Source organism: Esox lucius, chromosome 15, assembly GCF_011004845.1.
Source record: "Esox lucius isolate fEsoLuc1 chromosome 15, fEsoLuc1.pri, whole genome shotgun sequence".
Taxonomy (NCBI): Eukaryota; Metazoa; Chordata; class Actinopteri; order Esociformes; family Esocidae; genus Esox; species Esox lucius.
Genome location: NC_047583.1, coordinates 8421953 through 8445466, shown reverse-complemented (window position 1 = coordinate 8445466; position 23514 = coordinate 8421953). Strand labels below are relative to the sequence as shown.

General features: G+C 44.5%; 2 protein-coding genes across 2 annotated transcripts; both read right to left on the bottom strand.

The window, feature by feature from the left end:
* Window positions 1-281: 281 nt before the first annotated feature.
* mavs (mitochondrial antiviral signaling protein) lies at window positions 282-9715 on the bottom strand. Its single transcript, XM_010879300.5, has 6 exons — window positions 9600-9715; window positions 4472-4537; window positions 4215-4344; window positions 3805-3982; window positions 2744-3411; window positions 282-2011 (listed from the first exon to the last, which is right to left on the bottom strand). The coding sequence occupies exons 3-6, from the start codon at window positions 4335-4337 to the stop codon at window positions 974-976; spliced, it is 2007 nt and encodes a 668-aa protein (XP_010877602.3). The 5' UTR covers window positions 4338-4344; window positions 4472-4537; window positions 9600-9715; the 3' UTR covers window positions 282-973.
* A 4360-nt stretch (window positions 9716-14075) lies between these two features.
* Window positions 14076-15272, bottom strand: LOC105015913 (G-protein coupled receptor 151). The gene has a single exon (XM_010879400.2). It carries the CDS (start codon window positions 15270-15272, stop codon window positions 14076-14078), a length of 1197 nt encoding a protein of 398 aa, XP_010877702.2.
* Between the last annotated feature and the right edge of the window lie 8242 nt (window positions 15273-23514).

Sequence of the window (23514 nt, the reverse complement as noted above, 5' to 3'; positions counted from 1 at the left end):
GAAATGAGTGATAGTAGCTCTGAGCCAATCCGGTCAATATTGGAAATGTTGTAGTCACTTAATTGGTCAATATTGGTTCCGCGTTCAAAAGAAGGCGGGGCTGGCATCACTGACTGCTCCTTTCTTTTGATTTATTGCATGACGTTTTCTCGAAATCTAAAAGCTAGATAATCCAAATATCTTTAGTAGCTAAAACTGTCATTAGCACAACTACGCGAAGGTGGCTACCTGTAAAGTTTTCTGTAATGTCACCATATGCATCACAAAGTTTACACAGTAAATACATTGAAATAACCGCATGAGCGTTTTATTGATTGTTCATTAAACAGTGCACACAAATGTCAAAATTGTGTCTGACATATATAACATCATGTACCAACATCTTTGGCGAGAAAGAATCGCACAGATATTAATTATCCCATTGGTGTAAATTACCATTAAAATTGACAATGTGTCTATAAAAACATTAGTCTTATAACAGAACATGTTTCCTCCTAAGGTATGCACCCTCAAAATGAAATAGCCCAACAAATCCCCAATATGTGCAGGTCCCTGTATGCTGTTGATTAATACATGTATATTAAGACACAGTTAAAGTGCTTGTTGTATTCTACTATTCTACTCACTATTATGTTCAACAATGACATACTAAAGGAAAAACAAAGGCTGTGTGTGGCAGGATCTAGCATCTATATATATAGTTGCTTCTTTACATAAAATGTACAATCATATTGACTATTGGTCAAAGTGCTGCTAATCATTCTTACTGACTAGAATGCTTGGCCCACAAATAGTTTCAGAACTTTCACTCTTATCAGCATAGCTAGTAAGGCACTAGTCCTTCTTAACAGTCTCATAACATATTAAACCATGATCTTCCCTTCTTTTCACAGTATTCCCAACGTACCCAAAATGGCAACCAACCATTGTCTATATAACGCACCCTACCATCTCTTTCCTCAACCCCCAGTGTTTATTTCTTCATCCTCCAGGCCACAAACAGGGAGATGCTCACGAAAGCAGCCCCAAGAAGATAGTAGATACCCACTCCACTGGCTTCCAGCTTCTCCTGCTTCCAGTTCTTGGGCATGACCCCTGCCACTGCAGGCTGAGGGTTACCGTTATCATGAGAAGAGGAGCCACTGACTGTGGCACCGATGGCTGGTGGAATAGCAGAGCCAGGCTGATTGGATGAGGGACCATTGTCAATTATATTCAGGCATGGACTCTGGAATTCCAATGGCTTATTAACAAAGTTCACCAGGCTGTCCTCTCTTTGGTACTGGTTAGGTTCAGACAAGCTGTCTGGGTCAGTAGATAAAACGACAGGCATGATCTGGGATTGGCTGTCATGTTTCTGAACTGGTGGGGGGGGTTCAGACGCACATAAAACCTTAATACCCAGCATGCTCGTGGTCTGGCCGTCGTTGTTCAGTATGGACGCGTCCTCAGACACGTGGACTACATTGAACAGCACCTCCTGGTTCCCCAGGGAGCTCAGGCAATTGGAATCATAGGTGTTCTCCTCAGGTTCGTTATGGGACAGAGGCAAGGGCTCCGATGGTTGTTTGTTCATGGGCCCCTCGCTGTGAGACAGGGTCCCTTCAGCAAATCTATTCTCACGACAGAGCGGAGGGCTGGCAGTAGTTACAGGGTCTGAGGTTACAGGGCCGGGAGAACCAGCTGTAGCAAGGCCAGTTTGTGGGGGAGCAACCGACTCAGACACTGACTCGCTAATTTCTAGCCGGCCAGAGTCCCCAGAATATGGACTCTGGCCATATTCAGAGATAGGGGATAGGCCAGTTGGACTGCCCAAGAACTGGATACCGCTGATAAGGATTCCAGGCTTACTGATGAATTGGTCCGCATCATCCATGGAGGAACAGACTGCACCTTCTGGGGGTGGGGAGGACTGCTGGCCTTGGAAGAACTGCTGGCCCCTGAGTTGGTTGGGAGGCTGCTGGCTTTGGGACCTCTGAAGCAACACTGTGTGTTGGTCCTCTTCAGTCACCTCAAGGAGAAATAACTTATAGTTTTTAGTTGTCACCAGTGTTTAAGATTCCATGCAACATTACAAAATATTATACCACGGCATTGTTGAATACTTGTCGCTGATTGGCTAGAATGCATTCTAGAAAGTACATTTACACAAGATTTAGGGGCAGGATGTCTTTGGGGCAGATATACGGGACACCTAATCATGATGTAAAAGACCACAAAACTGCCATATTAAGAATGTGATGAAAAGCAACATTTATGTAGTCGCTTATACTGCTTACACAACAGTTGCCAACACAATGAATACAGAACTAATCTAATGAATGCCTGGGTTGAGTCTGTAGCAACAAAAACATGAGAAAGCAAAATCACTAATAAAACATGTACATTTGTGCTTGTAAATGGTTGCTTATGCTGTTGTTTGTTCCTTGTAAGCCTATAAATCAACACCTGCAGCCTGGTAATATTCTTCTCTTTCTTATTTCTCAAGTTTTGGTTCATTTATTTAGAACTAGATGTACAGTACCCAATGTACAGTACTTGAATGGGAAAGTGTATCCAAACTTTTGACTGGTACTGTATGTACAACTTTAGAACCCGTGGAACAAATGACTAGGTTGCGTATGCAGTAACTTATAGGGTTCTTTGGATTCCCCCACGTTTACATAAACCCGGGTAACACACACCCCTGCATATGCACACACATACACTCAAGGCTTTCGCTCTTTACACTCACACTATTTACCTCATTAACAACTGGAACTGAGTGCCTAACTGCCTCCTGCTGGACAGTGATCACTCTGACTGTTGGTGGGGAGGTGTCTTGAACAGAACGTTTCACAGGTGTCTGGACCAATGCTGAGCCAGGAGGGGAGGTGGGCGGGGCTGATATAGGTGGGTTTAGAACCACAGGAGACGTCAAGGCTGGAGGTGGGGCAGCTACAACAGGAGAGGGTGAGGCTGGAGGTGGGGCAGCTCCAACTGGGGAGGGTGAGGCAGTAGGTGGGGCAGCTCCAACTGGGAAAGGTGAGGCAGTAGGTGGGGCAGCTACAACTCGAGAGGGTGGGGGTGGGGCAGCTACAACAGGAGAGGCCGAGGCTGGAGGTGGGGCAGCTCCAACTGGGGACGGTGAGGCAGTAGGTGGGGCAGCTCCAACTGGGGAGGGTGAGGCAGTAGGTGGGGCAGCTACAACAGGAGAGGGTGGGGGTGGGGCAGCTACAACAGGAGAGGCCGAGGCTGGAGGTGAGGCTACAGGTTGGTCAGCTACCACAGGAAGTGGAGCTGCATTCGGGGTTGGCCCTGATGGGTTTACTGGCTGAGCTTGGTGGACCAGAATAGGTGGAGAGTCTCCAGACCTCTCTGAGAGGGCCGGCGATGGGCTGGTGGGGGGAGCTGGGTGGACATTGGCCCTGGCTACAGGGAGGACATCGACACAGTATCGCATTAATCCTCCCAAACGCATAATAAGTACTGTGTTATGTTTCACATGATGGGATGATATTTTAGCAGTGGCTCTAATCCACAGCAACTAACAGGAGAAATTAGGCTTAACTGTCTTGCTTAATGCTGTCCAGAACAACATATTTCTTGGATTCGATCTAGCAACCTTTTGGTTTCTGGTCATTTGCTCTAACGGCTAAGCCACCTGATGCCCAAAGGGTACATCCAAGGACATACTGTAGTTCCGGACAGCATTCAATTACACCAAGTGTTTCTCTCATTGAAACAACCTCCATTTTGAACTAGGTCACAGCAAACATCATGCAAACGTTAATGTGAATGAAGTAAAATGTAATGGCGACTCACGTATCCGGTTCCACCTGTTCCACTCTACTCTGAGATCTTCAGCCAGGTCATGATGTTCCAGGCTGTCCAGGGCCCTTATGAACTGTTCAGCCCAGTTCAATCTCTTCTGTAGGTAGTCCATGAGCAGCTGCATCGCAGTGAAGTTACCGGAGAAGTCCTTCTTCGCCTGGATCTCCTCCTAAACACGATGTGAGTGATTTGAAGGATAATGATTAACAAAAACGTTGCAATGATGCAGTTTGCCTGATTATCTACTAGGTACATAACCTGGCCCCGAGAGAACGTGCTGCTGGCTACTTGGAATTCACAGTGACTTTAAAATCAAGGTTTGATAATACGTTCACTGTTATTGGGACTGATAATGTGAATATTACACGTGGTATACAAACAACATCTAAGCAGCTACTGGCCTTGTCAATTGGCGTTAGACAAGGCAGGTGCGCCATGAGCTCTATGGGCTTCACTCTGGTAGCAAACAGCCCCATCTTGGGCCGGAGGTACAAAGACAGTTGTTCGTTTGCGAATGATGACATTTCCGTGCTGTTGATGAGGCAGAGGAGAGAGGAGGACAGAACAAAGGTAATATGTGGCGGTACGAGACCGTATGAAGCAGTATGCGGAAATACAAGGCCATCTGGAGACTGCATTGTGCAACTTAAATCCTTACCGTAAGTCTCAGATGAAGTGTTCAACTTAAGTATGGACCTTAAGAAAGTGATCCGAGTAATAAGACCTGTCGGGTAATAAAACCTGAAATTAATATGGTAATAACATAGTATGTCAGATCACAACCTCATGTTTCTAAATACGGGACTCATCCACAAGGGAGACCTTGGTCGGAGCATGACCTGCTGTCAAAAAACGCCTGAATAACTGTTGGAATTATCATTTCTGAGGAACTTTCAAAAACAAATAATAAAAATTAAACTTAAACCATGACATGAACACTGTGTGGAACATGCCTGTATAATAGCAATGGAAAACGAAAATAGGAATCAAAGATAAATAATGATACATAAAGTCAAGGAAATGCCCTGCTTTTTGAACAAATAAAAATTGTACAGTATTATGCAGCATATTATATAGTATTGTTTATCATCTATAATAAACTCAATGTCTACAAAGGTATTACGCAGTACACATCATTCAATTATGCGTATCAATTTTAATGATATACAGCATATATAATAGTAGGTAATATATCGCATCGCATCGCATCGCATCATCTTCCGCTTAATCCGGGGCCGGGTCGCGGGGGCAGCAGTCTAAGCAGGGATGCCCAGACTTCCCTCTCCCCAGACACTTCCTCCAGCTCTTCCGGGGGGACACCGAGGCGTTCCCAGGCCAGCCGGGAGACATAGTCCCTCCAGCGTGTCCTAGGTCTTCCCCGGGGTCTCTTCCCGGTGGGACGGGACCGGAACACCTTCCCAGGAAGGCGTTCCGGAGGCATCCGAAACAGATGCCCAAGCCACCTCAGCTGACCCCTCTCGATGTGGAGGAGCAGCGGCTCTACTCTGAGCTCCTCCCGGGTGACCGAGCTTCTCACCCTATCTCTAAGGGATCGCCCAGCCACCCTGCGGAGAAAGCTCATTTCGGCCGCCTGTATCCGGGATCTTGTCCTTTCGGTCATGACCCAAAGCTCATGACCATAGGTGAGAGTAGGAACGTAGATTGACCGGTAAATCGAGAGCTTCGCCTTACGGCTCAGCTCTTTCTTCACCACGACAGACCGATACATCGACCGCATTACTGCAGAAGCTGCACCGATCCGTCTGTCAATCTCCCGTTCCATCCTTCCCTCACTCGTGAACAGGACCCCTAGATACTTAAACTCCTCCACTTGAGGCAGGCACTCTCCACCAACCTGAAGTGGGCAAGCCACCCTTTTCCGACTGATGACCATGGCCTCGGATTTGGAGGTACTGATTTTCATCCCCACCACTTCACACTCGGCTGCAAACCGTCCAAGTGCATGCTGGAGGTCCTGGCTTGAAGGGGCCAACACGACAACATCATCCGCAAAGAGCAGAGACGAAATCGTGTGGTCCCCAAACCTGACACCCTCCGGCCCCTGGCTGCGCCTAGAAATTCTGTCCATAAAAATTACGAACAGAACCGGTGACAAAGGGCAGCCCTGCCGGAGTCCAACATGCACAGGGAACAAGTCTGACTTACTGCCGGCAATGCGGACCAAGCTCCTGCTTCGGTCGTACAGGGACCTGACAGCCCTTAGCAAAGGACCCAGGACCCCATATTCCCGAAGCACCCTCCACAGGATGCCACGAGGGACACAGTCGAATGCCTTCTCCAAATCCACAAAACACATGTGGACTGGTTGGGCAAACTCCCATGAACCCTCCATCACCCTGTAGAGGGTATAGAGCTGGTCCAGTGTTCCGCGGCCTGGACGAAAACCACACTGTTCCTCCTGAATCCGAGGTTCTACTATCGGCCGTATTCTCCTCTCCAGAACCCTGGCATAGACTTTCCCGGGGAGGCTGAGAAGTGTGATCCCCCTATAGTTGGAACACACCCTCCGGTCCCCCTTCTTATAAAGAGGGACCACCACCCCGGTCTGCCATCCCAGAGGCACTGTCCCCGACTGCCACGCGATGTTGCACAGGCGTGTCAGCCAAGACAGCCCCACAACATCCAGAGACTTGAGGTACTCAGGGCGGATCTCATCCACCCCCGGTGCCTTGCCACCGAGGAGTTTCTTAACCACCTCGGTGACTTCAGCCCGGGTGATGGACGAGTCCACATCTGAGCCCTCATCCTCTGCTTCCTCAATGGAAGACGTGACGGCGGGATTGAGGAGATCCTCGAAGTATTCCTTCCACCGCCCGACGACATCCTCAGTTGAGGTCAACAGCTGCCCACCTCTACTGTAAACAGCGTTGGTAGGGCACTGTTTCCCTCTCCTGAGGCGCCGGATGGTTTGCCAGAATCTCTTCGAGGCCAGCCGATAGTCCTTCTCCATGGCCTCACCGAACTCCTCCCAGGCCCGAGTTTTTGCCTCCACAACCACCCGGGCTGCAGCCCGCTTGGCCTGTCGGTACCCGTCAGCTGCGTCAGGAGTCCCACAAGCCAACCAGGCCTGATAGGACTCCTTCTTCAGCTTGACGGCATCCCTTACTTCCGGTGTCCACCACCGGGTTCGGGGATTGCCGCCTCGACAGGCACCGGAGACCTTACGGCCACAGCTCCGAGCGGCCGCTTCGACAATGGCGGTGGAGAACATGGTCCACTCGGACTCAATATCTCCAACCTCCCTCGGGATCCAGTCGAAGCTCTGCCGGAGGTGGGAGTTAAAGATCTCTCTGACAGGAGACTCGGCCAGACGTTCCCAGCAGACCCTTACAGTACGCTTGGGCCTGCCGAGTCTGTCCAGCTTTCTCCCCCGCCATCGGATCCAACTCACCACCAGGTGGTGATCAGTTGACAGCTCCGCCCCTCTCTTCACCCGAGTGTCCAAGACATACGGCCGCAGGTCAGATGAGACGACAACAAAGTCGATCATCGACCTGCGGCCTAGGGTGTCCTGGTGCCACGTGCACTGATGGACACCCTTATGCTTGAACATGGTGTTCGTTATGGACAAACTGTGACTAGCACAGAAGTCCAATAACTGAACACCACTCGGGTTCAGATCAGGGGGGCCGTTCCTCCCAATCACGCCCCTCCAGGTGTCACTGTCGTTGCCCACGTGGGCGTTGAAGTCCCCCAGTAGAACAATAGAGTCCCCAGTCGGAGCACTTTCCAGCACCCCTCCCAGAGACTCCAAGAAGGTCGGGTACTCTGCACTGCCGTTCGGCCCGTAGGCACAAACAACAGTGAGAGACCTATCCCCGACCCGTAGGCGCAGGGAAACGACCCTCTCGTTCACCGGGGTAAACTCCAACACATGGCGGCAGAGCTGGGGAGCTATAAGCAAACCCACACCAGCCCGCCGCCTCTCACCATGGGCAACTCCAGAGTGGTGAAGAGTCCATCCTCTCTCAAGGAGTGTGGTTCCAGAGCCCAAGCCGTGCGTAGAGGTGATCCCGACTACCTCTAATCGGAACCTCTCAACCTCACGCACTAGCTCAGGCTCCTTCCCCGCCAGCGAGGTGACATTCCACGTCCCTAGAGCTAGTTTCCGTGTCCAGAGATCGGGTTGTCTAGGCCCCTGCCTTCGACTGCCGCCCGATCCTCTTCGCACCGGCCCCTTATGGTCCCTCCTGTGGGTGGTGAGCCAGGTAATATATATATGTATATAATAGTATGTTATCCAATTATAGAATTATGCAGCATTAATACTAGTAGTATGCAGTATAAATAATAATATTATGTAGCATTAACACTAGTATTATACAGTATCAATACAAGCATTATACAGGTCAATAATCCTATTACGCAGTAAACTAATCTCAGCACGGATACTTGTCTGTCTAGGGATAAACTGGATTTAAGGATTTACAATGTGTTCAATAAACAATGTTTCTGCTTTGCATTAAAAGGCAGGTCCAGATCAAGTAGGGGCGGGCGGAGGATGGCCTTTCTGACCGGTGGTAGGGCGCCGTGTCATGGGCGTCAGGACGAAGTATCATTATATCTAGGTTACTGTAGGACACAGTAATTATACGCTATTATCCTTGGAACAGTGGCAAGGTAATCTCTTTGTTGTTATTTGAATGTTAGACTGGGCATTTAAAGTTGAAAGTCAAACGTTTTAAAGTGGACTCTATCTAGCAGGGAGTTCATTTAAAGTCCCAGTGAGGAGTTTCAGGAGAAGGTCATCCTGATAGGAGCACAGTAAGAGGAGCAAAGTCTTAGACAGCTGTCAAACCTCAAGAGCTCAAACTTCAATACCTGCTTAAGCTGCCAAACACTAGCACTTCCTGGTTCCCTAAATATTCTCTCTCTCTCATGCACACCAGCACTGTCTCTCTATCTCTCTCACACACACACACACACACAAACACGCACAAACAAACCCTCTAGTAACTGGGGTCAATTGTTTTCAAAAGTTTGACAATAACTAGATAATAAGTAGGCAGAGTTAAGAAAGAGTTGATCGGGTGACGCAGTGAAGGACAGCCTAACATTGATGTGTCATGTGAAACGCAGAGAAAAAAAAAACACCTCGAGAAGGCAACAAGGACACGATTGCAGAGCCCTGCAAACCAAGGGAATGTCCTCTACCACTAGGTCATCACAACCGGGACTCACCTGTTGCTAGGAATGTCACCTGTTCAGGTGTCCTGGGGATATCATCAATGTTTACGATAAATAATATAAGATCGATAATGAAGGCCTACAATACTTTTACTTTTAATTGAAATAATTGATGACAATGATAAGAAAAATAGTAAGTGACTGATAGTTCTGGATTAGAGCTGTGTTTATTCCAGTTAGTCTGGTGTAAATTTTGTGCTGATCACAGATTACATAATATACTATATAGACCAAATAAAAATTTATTATGAAAACGTTTACGGAACGCTGCTTCAATAATTGACGTGAAGACCGTGGTAGTTGCGCGCTCCAGAATATAACATATCTAAAAAGCAGCATTATTGGGACATTGAAGCATTCGAGAGTTCGGGTCGGATAATTCTGCTATTTCCAAGTACGTGACAATGTGTCTCAATTAGAAGGCCAATATAAAAAGGCAACGGCTGACGTCCTTATTTTTCTCTATGATTCTTTCTTCATACGTTTCAGCCAAGTTCGACACATGAGAGCCATTCAACGATTCAGAAATATAGAGACAATGTGGTTGTAGTGAGGGAAAACATGAATAACTGTCTTACCTTCCTGTGGCAGAAGTTGGCCAGCACTAAACACCGCACTCCAGTGCTTACCGTAGGCTAGTCAGAAGCTACCAACTGCAGTACACTTTCGATATACATACGCATGCGCATACCGCGTCCAGAGTGTGGGCACGTCATTTTAATCCTGAAAACTCACACAATGCGCAACTACACACGTTGGCTTTTGTTTACTTACCAATAGTCTGTCTACAATTGTCTTTTATAAATAGGATAGATTTTATACGCCAGACTTCTTTATTCTGCTGAGTATATTAGACTTACCTTTACGTTTGTTAACTATTACTTTAAATCGGTGGTCGTAACATTTTCTAGTCTACCTAGGCTAAGAAATCAAATCAGGTAAGGTCGCTGGGTGTCAAACGCATTCACTTTTTTCAACTTGAGCGTTGGTAACGGAAATGGAAGTAGAGCAACCAATGAAGATGCCAATGTGTCGCTATAACTATGTGTGTATGTGTGTATGTGTGTAACTGTGTGTGTATTTGACAGTCTAATACTTGTAATCAGAAAATACAAAACCAACGTTTATTTTAATCAATACATTAGTTATTGGTAAAGGTCAGTGTTGGAGAGAAAACCATTCAAATAATAAACAGAAAAAGTTAACAAAAGACAACAGACACCATATTTCCCTGCATAACCCTAACCCTGCATAACCCTAACCCAATAACACTAACCCTACATTGCCCTAACCCTGCATAACACTAACCCTACATTGCCCTAACCCTGCATAACACTATCCCTACAATGCCCTAACCCTGCATAACACTAACCCTACATTGCCCTAACCCTGCATAACACTAACCCTACATTGCCCTAACCCTGCATAACACTAACCCTACATTGCCCTAACCCTGCATAACACTAACCCTACATTGCCCTAACCCTGCATAACACTATCCCTACATTGCCCTAACCCTGCATAACACTAACCCTACATTGCCCTAACCCTGCATAACACTATCCCTACATTGCCCTAACCCTGCATAACACTAACCCTACATTGCCCTAACCCTGCATAACACTATCCCTACATTGCCCTAACCCTGCATAACACTAACCCTACATTGCCCTAACCCTGCATAACACTAACCCTACATTGCCCTAACCCTGCATAACACTAACCCTACATTGCCCTAACCCTGCATAACACTATCCCTACATTGCCCTAACCCTGCATAACACTAACCCTACATTGCCCTAACCCTGCATAACACTAACCCTACATTGCCCTAACCCTGCATAACACTATCCCTACATTGCCCTAACCCTGCATAACACTAACCCTACATTGCCCTAACCCTGCATAACACTATCCCTACATTGCCCTAACCCTGCATAACACTAACCCTACATTGCCCTAACCCTGCATAACACTATCCCTACATTGCCCTAACCCTGCATAACACTAACCCTACATTGCCCTAACCCTGCATAACACTAACCCTACATTGCCCTAACCCTGCATAACACTAACCCTACATTGCCCTAACCCTGCATAACACTATCCCTACATTGCCCTAACCCTGCATAACACTATCCCTACATTGCCCTAACCCTGCATAACACTATCCCTACATTGCCCTAACCCTGCATAACACTATCCCTACATTGCCCTAACCCTGCATAACACTAACCCTACATTGCCCTAACCCTGCATAACACTATCCCTACATTGCCCTAACCCTGCATAACACTATCCCTACATTGCCCTAACCCTGCATAACACTAACCCTACATTGCCCTAACCCTGCATAACACTATCCCTACATTGCCCTAACCCTGCATAACACTAACCCTACATTGCCCTAACCCTGCATAACACTATCCCTACATTGCCCTAACCCTAAATTGCCACACTCACTGGATGTTCACATGGATACCCAGATGCATTTAATTGAAGCTCCATCCCACACTGCCAACCCATTTAAATAGTTATACTGAGTAATACTGAATTTATAGTCCATTTTCATGTATGAGCCTAAACAACTCAAAATAAAGTTTGAGCTTTGGTATAAACCTGTACTCTTTCTATCCAGGGGGTGGAGCTGTTGACTTGCAGTGGAAGAGTACAGTCAGGAAATTATAGCACCAGCAGTGGAAGCTTTGAGTCTCAGTTAAACTTCAAGATTAGCTTAAAAATCATTTTCAACTGCTTAACATAAGATAAAATGAGATTTAAATAGGTATATAGGTGCTATAGAGTCACATGTTGAGTCGTTGCACTGTTTTTTGCTTTTCGGCTATTTTTCCTCATTAAGAATAAACACTTTGCTAAACAGTGGACAATTAGGACAATCTAAGTGTCTTTAGCTGTAGAGAATACGCTGTTTTTTAAACGAGCATTCAACAATCACTAAAAGTCCTCACATCCTCATCAGCTCCCTCGCGTAGCCTGGATACAAATGTCATCACTGTGGTTCGAAGGAATCGAGGTGTCAGGCGCTCAATTTGCCACCTGCCTCCACATTCAGCGACATGTATGTATCTCCACAGCGCCAAAACTACATCCGCAGAGCCACTCCGTCTTCTCTGCAAAAATGTCCCATCTGTCACTATCAGTGTGATCTCTGACAGGGAGCATTGCACGTTTGTTGCTGCTTCTGCCTCCCATTTAATTACCTATTTTGTCACTCAGTTATAACAGCTCAATAGTGGTGCTACACATGACATGTATTTAGAAATGAGTACTTAATATGGATTGCTATTAGTAGATGGAATCCCAAAGTGGACAAGTCTTTGATCAGGGCCCTTAACACTAAACTGATTTTCCTGGGATCATCTGAAGCTCCGTCCAAACTGCACTTTTTTCCCAGGACAGTGCACGTCTTTGAACCAGGTTGGCAACCGGCTCCTTTCAATAATAATGCAGTTCTGAACAAGATTCCATAACGGCATTAAACTCATTCCTGGGTATAGAGGTTGTAGGTCTCCCACCCAGGGCAATACTTAGACAGCCATACACTGCATCGTGTTGAAGCTGTCTGATTGACAACAGCGGGATGCATTAAGCGCTGACAGTATGTATTATGTAAGGGGCTGGTCCCGTGTACCAGAGTGTAACGCTGTGGGCGGAGAGGTAAGAGGTGGTTAAGTCAGTAATAACGCATCATGGGCATGGTATATTGCCCATATGTCACGGCTATGCGCAGTGTCCAGGCATTCCGCGATGTGTCGTGTCTGAGAACAGCTCTTAGCCATGGTATATTCATCATTAACCAAACACCTTTTTGAGGCAGTATTTGAGGAACACATACAGCTTTGGAAGAATGTCTTTTTTAGAGTGAGGAACAGAAGCGTTACATTTTTTGTGGTCTCTTAATTTTAACCCTTGTGTTCCTCACTCAAAAGCTTCCTTTTCAACTGTTTTGGAAAGGAAAGAAAAAGGTGCACTGGTCCCTTAATTTGTTCCAGAGCTGTATGTGGGTGACCCCTTTAACCCTTAACTGACATCAACCACAACATTTCATCATAAACCCTCATTGCAATTCTGATGGTGAATGTCATCAGCCTGAATGACTCATCATCCTGCTGGATTTCTGAAGTTAGAGATTCTTCCTGTTGAACTGTTGACCTCTTTTTAGATTGACCCGCAGACTGAAAGATCATCTCTGCCCATACAGTGACTCTGTTTGAGTCCACTGGGCCCTGGTCAAAAGTAGGAAGCTATGCTTCGTAAAAGATGTGAAATGTCATCTCAGCTCAGGCCCTGCAGGGGGTCTCTGCTGTGGCGCTCAATGGCATAATGGAGAACACTTAAAAGATGGAACCCTTTCAAAAATGACCCAAAGGTTACCACTGACCGACTTAAAATGGACCAAGCCCAAAGCCATGTCAGAGATGTATGGAGCCTTCCCATGGAATAAACAAAACAAAACAAAAATAACCTGTAAATCTGTTGATCAAAAGAGAATTTATAAACCCATTCTGGAGCAAAGACACTGTATACCCACAGTAGGTTTTACTGTTAAAGTAAGTAATGTTAACCCAGACCAATTACTTCATTTCAAATTGTTTATTTTCTTAGAGGAATTAGAAAAAAAATAGCAAACACTTTGGCCGTATTGTCAACATTTCAGATCAAGACTGTCTGTTATAACAAATAAACTCAAGGTAGTTTTTAATAATTAATCTAGTTTGTAAATGCATTTTGGTAACAGATTTGCACAAACACCAAATATATACGCCGTTGCAAGAACATTCCAGTAGTTGATTCGCCCACCAACATTACAAACACATCTGAGGCCACTGACAGTATTTAAAATCTATAGAATCAAAGAAGACAACCAGAATCAATCAATATCTACACGACTTTCACAAAAAAACATCAAAATTGAGACAGACCCATTTGAACCCCTTCGTATAATGTACAGTATCAAATTTGTTGTATAGAACTACTCATGAAAAAAAAAAAGCTCAAATACAACTAATAACTTTGTCTCATGATTTGACTACTCATGATTTGATGTATGTTTTCTCCTCTTGGGTCTCCCATGGAATTGGATCGTGCTTATTCACACGTTCAGTCCAAAAGAGCTCTACGTCCGGAAATATCTTCCGCGACGAGGCGTCTTCCGTGTGCAGACTGCGTCCCGTCGGCGAGTCGAAAGAGGCACGTTTCAGTTCCACCAACGGGTAGACGACTATGGCTCCCTGCTCCACTCGGTTCCTGGCACTCTCGGCTCTGGAACCCGCGGGAACACCTCCTTGTTTTGAGCTCCTGCAGGTCAGGGAAAGCCACGCGCTGCGGCGCACTTCTTCGTACATGGTGAGAAAGATGACAGGAGTCAGACAGCTGCTGGAAAACATGAGCACCTGGGAGAAGATGACGAAGCCCACGGGCGGGGTGTAGCTGTCCCTGTAGCCCAGCCTGGCCCACGCCCAGGAGCTCCACTCGGGAAGCAGCAGGAAGGCGTTGGCCCCGCTGACACACAGCAGCGCCACGCTAACGCCCTGACCCTGGGGCGCAACGCAGTGGCCCGCCTTCGGCTCCGAGGCGTGTAGCGTCCTGACGTAGTGGCCGATGGTGAATATGATGGGAACCACGTAGGACAGGGTCGGATAAGTCTTAGTGAACACGTCCATGAGCCCGGACGCGCACAGCGGTATCTCAGTCACGCACAGCGTCACGTTGTGGTAGGGCTGTAAAGAGGTGAATACCATGAGTGGGGCGGAGAAGACCAGCGCCACCGTCCATATGAACACCAGGACTCCGTAGACACGCACTGGGCTGAAGTCGCCACCCCGCGACCCGGGTGAACCAACACGGCGTCTCGTCGTCGTCGTGGCCGCCAGGGTGAAGGTTTTGGCGACCAGGCAGGTGTTCTGGAACCAATCGGCCGTCTGGCACATGAAGCCTCCCAAGGTCCAGGTCTCTCTGTAGTACGTGACAGCGCGCACTGGAGCACACAGGAGCAGGATCCCCATGTCGGTGGCGCTCAGGCTGGCCAGCAGCGCTTTGAGTTCGGAGGCTCGTCCGTTGTTCAGGTGGTGGATGAGTCCGAGGAGCACCAGTACGTTCCCCACCGTCCCGGTTACACAGAGGCAGGTCAGGAGCACCGGGAGCACCGACTGGGCCGCCTCGCCGCGGAGCAGCTGAACCCCTCCGGCAAAATCAAAAAACGAAACGTTCTTCGGTCTGTCAAAATCCATGCTCTCCACTCGTCTTTGTGGCCGTGTCTCCTGTTTCGAAGGGACTCTTCCAACGAGCCGGTTTTACACGAGCGAGAATTGTCTGTGGCGCTCCTTAGGGAGGACAGCTGGAATGCCGTCGCCTGACGAGAGACCTTGAACTGTAGTCAAGGGGACGGCGACCCTGGCAGGTGGGCAATTCTAAGTGATGTCATTCCGGATGTGCTGTCGTCAGACGCGCGTCATGTGATGGCTCTGTCTGCAGGATGCCACTCTAAAAGGTCGGAGGCTGCATGAGAACCACAGGCTGAAGACATTCAACTCATTCAGACTGAAGCACAACAGGACTGTAACGTGACGTACTGTTGAATATTTAGTGACCTGTGTTTAGAGTCAGTTGGGCTTCCGTCTAAGTAGTGAGCCTCAAATGGTTGCGTGAATTAATGGATCAGTGTGTGCCACAAATTAAAACGTATTCCTAATTTAGTTCCCCAGGTTTGACCAAGGCCCATAGCATTGTGTGTGTGTGTGTGTGTGTGTGTACGATCAATAAGGTGTGTGTACGATCAATAAGGGCGCCTACAAAAAGGCTACCACCCCCTGTTGAGAAGGCCATTTTTCCTAGGATACTTGAACCACAGTGCATGGAAGTGGAGTGTTCTGAACTATAAGGTAATAATCAAAGTGGAATAAACGACTAAACGACTATCTTAGTTGGGTTACAGTTTATTTGGAAAGTGTTCTGAAATGTAAGGGATGAATCAACGTTGATTTAAAGGACTTTCTCAGAAGAACACTAAGCAGAATGTAACCTGACCAGTCAAATCTGACCAGGTGGGTGTATTACAGCTGAAGTTACTTGTGCTAAGGTTAGGATTAATTGGGTGGATTAGGATTGGTTTGGTTAAGGTTTGTGTTGGTAGGTTGGGTTAGGGCTAGGTTTAGTTGGGTTGGTAAAGCAAAGGTTAGTTGGGTTGGTTATGGCTAGGATTGGTTGGGTTAAGGTAAAGTTTAGTTGGGTTAAGGCTATAGTTAGTTGGGTTAAGGTTAAGTTTAGTTGGGTTGGTTAAGGCTAGGATTGGTTGGGTTAAGGTAAAGGTTAGTTTGGTTAAGGTTAGGGTTAGTTGGGTTAAGGTTAAGTTTAGTTGGGTAGGTTAAAGCTAGGATTGGGTAGGTTAAGGTAAAGGTTAGTTGGGTTAAGGTTAGGGTTAGTTGGATTAAGGTTAAGTTTAATTGGGTTAAGGTTAAGTTTAGTTGGGTTGGTTAAGGCTAGGATTGGTTGGGTTAAGGTAAAGGTTAGTTTGGTTAAGGTTAGGGTTAGTTGGGTTAAGGTCAGGGATGCTCTTGTCTTTTCTTTGGGTCTAATAATACCCTTTTACTTCACCCCAGGGGTTGTGCCTGTCTGCATGGGTGCCCTCTTTGTGTGGCAGCATATTGTGGTCAGGCTCAGCACAGTCGGCAGGCTCTGGCCCCTAGGCACCAACACACAGAACAACACTAACAAAAAGCAGATTCTCCAGGATTCTAAATAAATGAACACAGTTGATGTCCCCTTCGGAGAGATTGTTAGCCCTGGATAAAGCAATAAGGACAGAAAGTAGTTTTTATACCACAGGGGTAAGGACCTTTGATTCACCAGGAACTGAGAGGAAAAGGAAGACTCCACAACAGAGCTATCTTCTTTAAAAGCAAAACTACATTCCTGTCCTGATGTATTTGAAATGCTCTTATCGAAAGAGTGTAATGCTTTAAAAAACTGACTTTTTATAGCTCTCTATGTTTCTTGCTCTGTGCGTGGGAGAGAGCTAACTAAACTATGCTGACCAAAAACCTTGAAAGATGTAAAACAAGCCAGCCAGACTCCATTATGTGAAAGGCTATTTTAGGCTAAGGATTTAGGTTTAGGTTAAAAGTCACAACTAGAATAAGGGGTCATATTAGGGTTAGGAGTTCAGGGTTAGATTTAAAATTGAAGTTAGGTTTAGGGTAAGGTATATAATTAAATTTATGTTTTGAATTAAAATGTTTGTGTTCTCTCAACAGAGTAAGTCAAATGTGTGTGTATGCTTGGTAAGGTTGCAGCTAATTTAAGACAAAAGGAGTGACATTCAACATCTAACTCTGACAATCATTTATTTACAGGGCGGAAACCACTTTAAGCTGTAATGAAACTGGGTCCGCCCAAACTTTCTTTGTAAATGTAAATTTCCGTTTGAGTAATTTAGAGGCCAAAACATGCAACATTAGTAAATTAGTAAATAAATATCCTTTGCAATCTGTTCTTACTGTCCACTCATAACAATAAAGTTAGAGTTTGAACAATGTTTGGAGGTTACATAGTGTTTGCTAGGATTTATTTGGTAACAAATATTGAAGTAATACCCACATACATTTGGGATTGTGATGAGGTGTGGCAATTAAACTAAGTGCATTAGGCACTAATAAGACACATTTTTCAAGAGAGAATTAATTGGGTACTATATCACTAAATCATCATCAAAGAAAATCATCAGATTGAAAATGTAATAGCTGCAGATTGACCCTTTAAAGTTGTCTAAAATAAACAGATGATAGAAGAGAACAGTCATCAACGTGACAAGGTCATCTCATAAGCATCTTCTGAGGTGGGTTGTTTTGGTAAGAAGACTATGTTGGTAGGAAGATGTGTTGGTAAGAAAACTGTATTGGTAAGAAGACGTGTTGGTAAGAAGACGTGTTGGAAAGAAGACGTGTTGGAAAGAAGACTGTTGGTAAAAAGACTGAGTCATTTTGAACACATTAAAAATCAATTTCGCTTTCTCAGAATGAGTCATAACTAAAGACAACATCTAAGCGAAGGCTGTTTGTGTCCTGCAACACACTCAGTCAGCCAGTCACTGTGTATGTCCCAAATGACACCATATTCACTCTGTAGTACACTGTTTTAGACCAGACGCTTTAAAACCCTATTCTCTGTAAAGTACACTACTCTTGAACAGGGCATAAGAAAAAGGGAGCATTTGGGACATAATCGTGGTGTTATAATGCACGAGAAGATGTACAGATATATTCGACACAAACCCTCTTATGTATTAGGCATTGTATAGTATTTTATATGTATTAATATCTAAATGTCACCATTTACACATTACAGTATTGGATATGTCTAACCCCATATGGCACTTTGGCGCAGTACAGTATTTAACACGTCTGTCACCATTAACCAGAGGCAACAGCAGATGTGAGACTGACAGTATCCAGCAGAGGGCAGCAGAGACTACCGGTTAACCTCAATAAGCCGCTCCCTGTAGATCCAAAAATGTATATCATGACAATAAGCCTACTCGATGTTGATACCAAAGAAGAAAGAAACTTTAAGAAAGGTCTCTACCGAATTTTTTCAGGCTACCTTGATAGCAAATTAATCCGAAATATAGAATCTTGCATGGCAGAAGAATCATCTTTATATATTTTGGTCATATCTGGTAAAATGTTGTATGTGGTGTCCTATTGTGTGTTAATATATATGTGTGTTACAGGACACATGAGCTATATGATTGTGGTGCAATTGTTACAGTGGTATGGAATGGCATATTTCGGACAAAATATATTAATTACTGTATGTTTATCTTTAAACTGTGTATGCCACATGTATAGTATGTGACACATTACATTACTTAGATTATAATAATTAAAGTCTCTTTTTAAAGCAATTTGTTCAAGCTTTGTTATGCTCTAAGCTTTGTAAAACACCCTAAGCCTCTGGACCACTCAAGACCACCACACCAGCATACACCACTGGAGCACTTATATAACACTAGACCTATATAACACCACACCACCCTAGACCACTCTACACCACTGGAGCACTTATATAACACTAGACCTATATAACACCACACCACCCTAGACCACTCTACACCACTGGAGCACTTATATAACACTAGACCTATACAACACCACACCACCCTAGACCACTCTACACCACTGGAGCACTTATATAACACTAGACCTATATAACACCACACCACCCTAGACCACTCTACACCACTGGAGCACTTAGGCATATAGACTTATATAACACCATACCACCCTAAAAAACTCTACACCACTGGAGCACTTAGGCAACTAGACCACTAGGCATGCCTTAGACAACTCTGCCATCGTAGACCACAATAAAACCTTTGTGCAACCATGGACCTGATGGCCCCCTAGATCCTGGACCACCTAGGCAACTAAACCACTGGGCCACATAGACCTTTGGGCCACCGTAGACCACAGTAGACCAATGAACCACCAAAGATCACCCGCCAACCATAGAGCACTGGGCCACCCTAGACCACCTTTAACCACTGGGACCTCTATTATCATGATGGTGAGAAAAGTAGTTAACTAGCTAGGACAGCAGTGCACTGTGATCAAGCACTACTCTCACCCAATTATGTTGAAGTATCATTTCATCCAGCGTTTTTACCATCCAGAAGTCTACAGTTGATATATTCACAAAATAATACAATAATTGGTTTGATTGTCCTGATCAGTCCTGATGTTCTCAACTACCTGTTTGGTCGCTGAAGCCCTTGATCCAGAATGTGCTCCACATCTGGAGGTGCTGTCCTTCAGATTGATCCCCAGCTCTTCACAGATGTATATGGGCTGTCTGGGGCAGAAGATGCACTTCCATTGTTCTCTGTAACACATGGACTGTAAACTTGTATAGGCAGCCTGGTTTACAGTGAGGTACAGTGAAATTACTACAATTTGAGTCTAAGCCTTAGGGCTTTTTTTCTATTTTAAAAGGTGTTGTGCACAACATTTTACAACATCCTGCGATCTTAGTCTACCTTGGCCTGAGTATAGCTGAATTAAATGACTTTGGAGGTAGAACAATGTTAAACAAACAGGTGCCTAATGGAAATCATACTGGGGCAAATGGAGCACTTAAGATAATGGTCACTTTTGGGTATTTGTCTGAAAAAACTTGGAAATACGTTCACACATAGGCCACACAGTCACGCACGCAAACAAATATATTGCATACACACACACGCGGGCGCGCACAAACTGATTAAAGTTGGTCCACGGAACTCTACGCATATAAAAAATGAAATGAAGAGCAAATGTGTGGGCGAAGTATAAAGAAATGGACGATTTTATTTAATCTAGATGAATGGTGTGCTCGCACCTTTATGCATATACAAGTCTGAATAATCTTGTAGCCTATCAGCCGATGTGCATAATGAAAACGGCTTATCGCGATGTTGGCCCCGGGCGTGACGTCGACTTCTTCTATTTCCCAGGGCTGAATAAAGAGAAAGCCACTTAAACCATGCGACCAGTGGAAATCGGTCCGGACACCGGGCGCCACGGCTCCGGGAAAGAGGCCTATAACGCATAGAGAAGAAAATGAAGAGTTCAATTGGGAAACGATTTAAATGAATAGAAGCCATGGATAGATAAGGACATACTATTTCCTCATCTATTTAACATTCATTGAATTGAATAATCCGTCCTCATTATCGTAAATAGTCTGCATATTTACCCTGAATATGCTAATTTGTTTGCTGCAAGCGCTCTATGACTTAATATTTTTTTTCATCAATATATATGCATATCTCTCCGTACCTTGCATTGCTATTTGAAGAGAGAGATTTCTCTTCTTTTTGGTCATTGTTTCTGTAACTTTTCTATTCATTTCTTTGCACTTTGCCCAAGGCCAAGTCAGTTACATTTCAATCAAAAGATTCATTGTAAAGTCATTATCCCAAAGTAGGACCTGATAATTGCCTGTCACTCTGCATAGCGGAGCCACACTGCCTCCGGGCCAAAGTACTGCTACCATATATGTCGCATTTAAGGAAAAATAATGGACAATTTATCATTAATCTTCTCTGGAAAATAATAACAAGTTAAATGTCATTTCCCGTGTCGTGCCTTACAAATCAAGGCAGTTGCTTAGGGCATCACCGTTCACTGGCTGACTGACCTAGCCTCTTCATGACAGGGAATTTTAAACCATAAACAGCCACAGACCACGCTAGATTGAACATTGGTTGAATGTAAAAGGGGTTGTTTAGCCTACACGCTGATTAGTAGGCCGACTTAGCTGTCTTCATTTATAGCACCTACTGCAAATGACGCTGCCTTGTAGGCTAATATAAAATACAATTTAATAGAGAATTTCTGGATTTTCCAAAGATATTCTGTATAATAGAATTTCTCATGTCTGTTGTTTTATTTCTACACTCAAATTTGTGAAATGTAGCCAAAATTTATATTTGTGATTAGGTTTACCGTAAAACACCAAAACAATAAATTTATCCTGTGGCTTTTACTACCATGTTGGTCAATTCAAAGTTAACCTATTAGCCCTAGTGATGCACAAATTATGCATTTATTTTTTACAAAGCATTTTTGTGACGTATAAACAGTTCGCCCTATTAATTACCTACTTCTAATAATAAACTTTCAAATTGTAATATATATGTTCTTAAATGTTGAAGAACATATCTTCTAAATCTTTTAACCTTGGCAATAGATCACCATAATGCGGTGACCTTTCTTATTTACGGATGTTTCTCCAGTCTGTAGTTACTCAATGGACGATAAATACAGAATTAATGTGTGGAATGAAAGGGGGCATTATCCCATCTCGGAGAGGACGACATCCATTCCCATTCGTTTACTGGATTAAATTCAGTGCAAAGGATGTGAGAAAATGACTCGTTTGGCATTCAAAGGCAACAGTGGCCTCAGCGACCTGTTTGAAGAGAGATCAATCAGCAATCAGCCTAAAGGGACGACCCGGCACGGTGACGGGGAACAGGGAACCAGCGATTAACGGAGCTACACGGGTTTTGTTGACAAATAACCTCTAAAATCCCGCCGATGAATGCACGCAGCCTCGCGCCTTTGGCTTTGACACTGGCAGGCCGTCGCGTGACACCGGCCGGGGCTGAAAGGCGCTCTTGAAATAAAATGCTATGGCGGCTAGCCTGACAATCGCATAACAAACACGGGTTCAGTTATTATGTCGACTACAGCTAACACCTCTGCTACCAAACATTTAGAATTTAATTTTAAAAACATTTTACATAGGTAACATGTTGGAAGACGTCCCTCCCTAATAAAAAAAAACTGAACAAAAAACACAAAAAGCCTCAATTTCTTTTTAAAAACATTTTCTCTGGCCGGAACTAGACTTCAGAATCTAAAGATACATTTCATTTACATAGGCTATTTTAAGGAATTCTATCAACTTGATTTTGAGGTAAGTTGATATATTTTTAGTTATTTATAAGCTGCATATGTAATCAAATGAAGTTAGATAAGAATGTCTTACTATATATAGATTTAGAGAAGCATTAAGATAATTCACCCACTTGTTCAGAGTGGGAACTGTTGATGGTTTTTGAGTAAAGTAGTAACATTTTGTTGGGAGCCCTTTATGGTTGATCATTTGGACACTTCTGAGAAACCCTATATGGCATAATCTTTCATTGGGAAGAATAGGGGGCAATTGACCCCAGTCTAGGAGGCATCTTTTCCAGCTAGCAGACTAAAATGTTATTATATAACATAAAATGTAAACTATAGCCATTTATTTGATTTAATATGATGTTACCCCTAAGTATGGCCATTTCCATTTACCTTATGTTTTGCAAGCCTTTATTTTCTGTGTCAGCAATCAATACATTGATCTTTGGAGGGGAGACTTCCTCCATGTTACCATATGTTAAAACATAAACAATTTAGTGCACAATTCAGATTATTTTAGACTCATCATTGTACCTTATGATGGGTCACGGTTAGACCCATCATTGTATCTTATAACCAGTAGTCATTACAAGGTGCAATATTATAATATAGACATTAGCCAAATGTTATTTCAAAAGGACCTGACACAAGGAAAATAATGAGTTCCAACTGAACTGAGGTTAATTAATTAATGTTTTTCTCTTTTCATTAGTTTATTTATGTACTCTTCTAATTAATCCTGCCCTCGAGTAACGAGTGAACACAGCAGAATTCAATTATTGAGCTTCATCTGCAACCTTCTCTGTTTGAGGTGACACCAATCACCACTATAGTACCAACCTGCCACAAATACTTCTAATGGGAATGTTTTTATGCTTTCACCAAGAGCCTCAGTGGTTGACTTATTCATGGTTTTCTGAAGAAAATAGACCTTAAAAATGCTCACACCTGACAGGTGAGTAGGACAGGGAGTCTTTCATGTTTATTTTCAGGACCCTGTGTATCCACAGCAGCCACTTAATGGGAT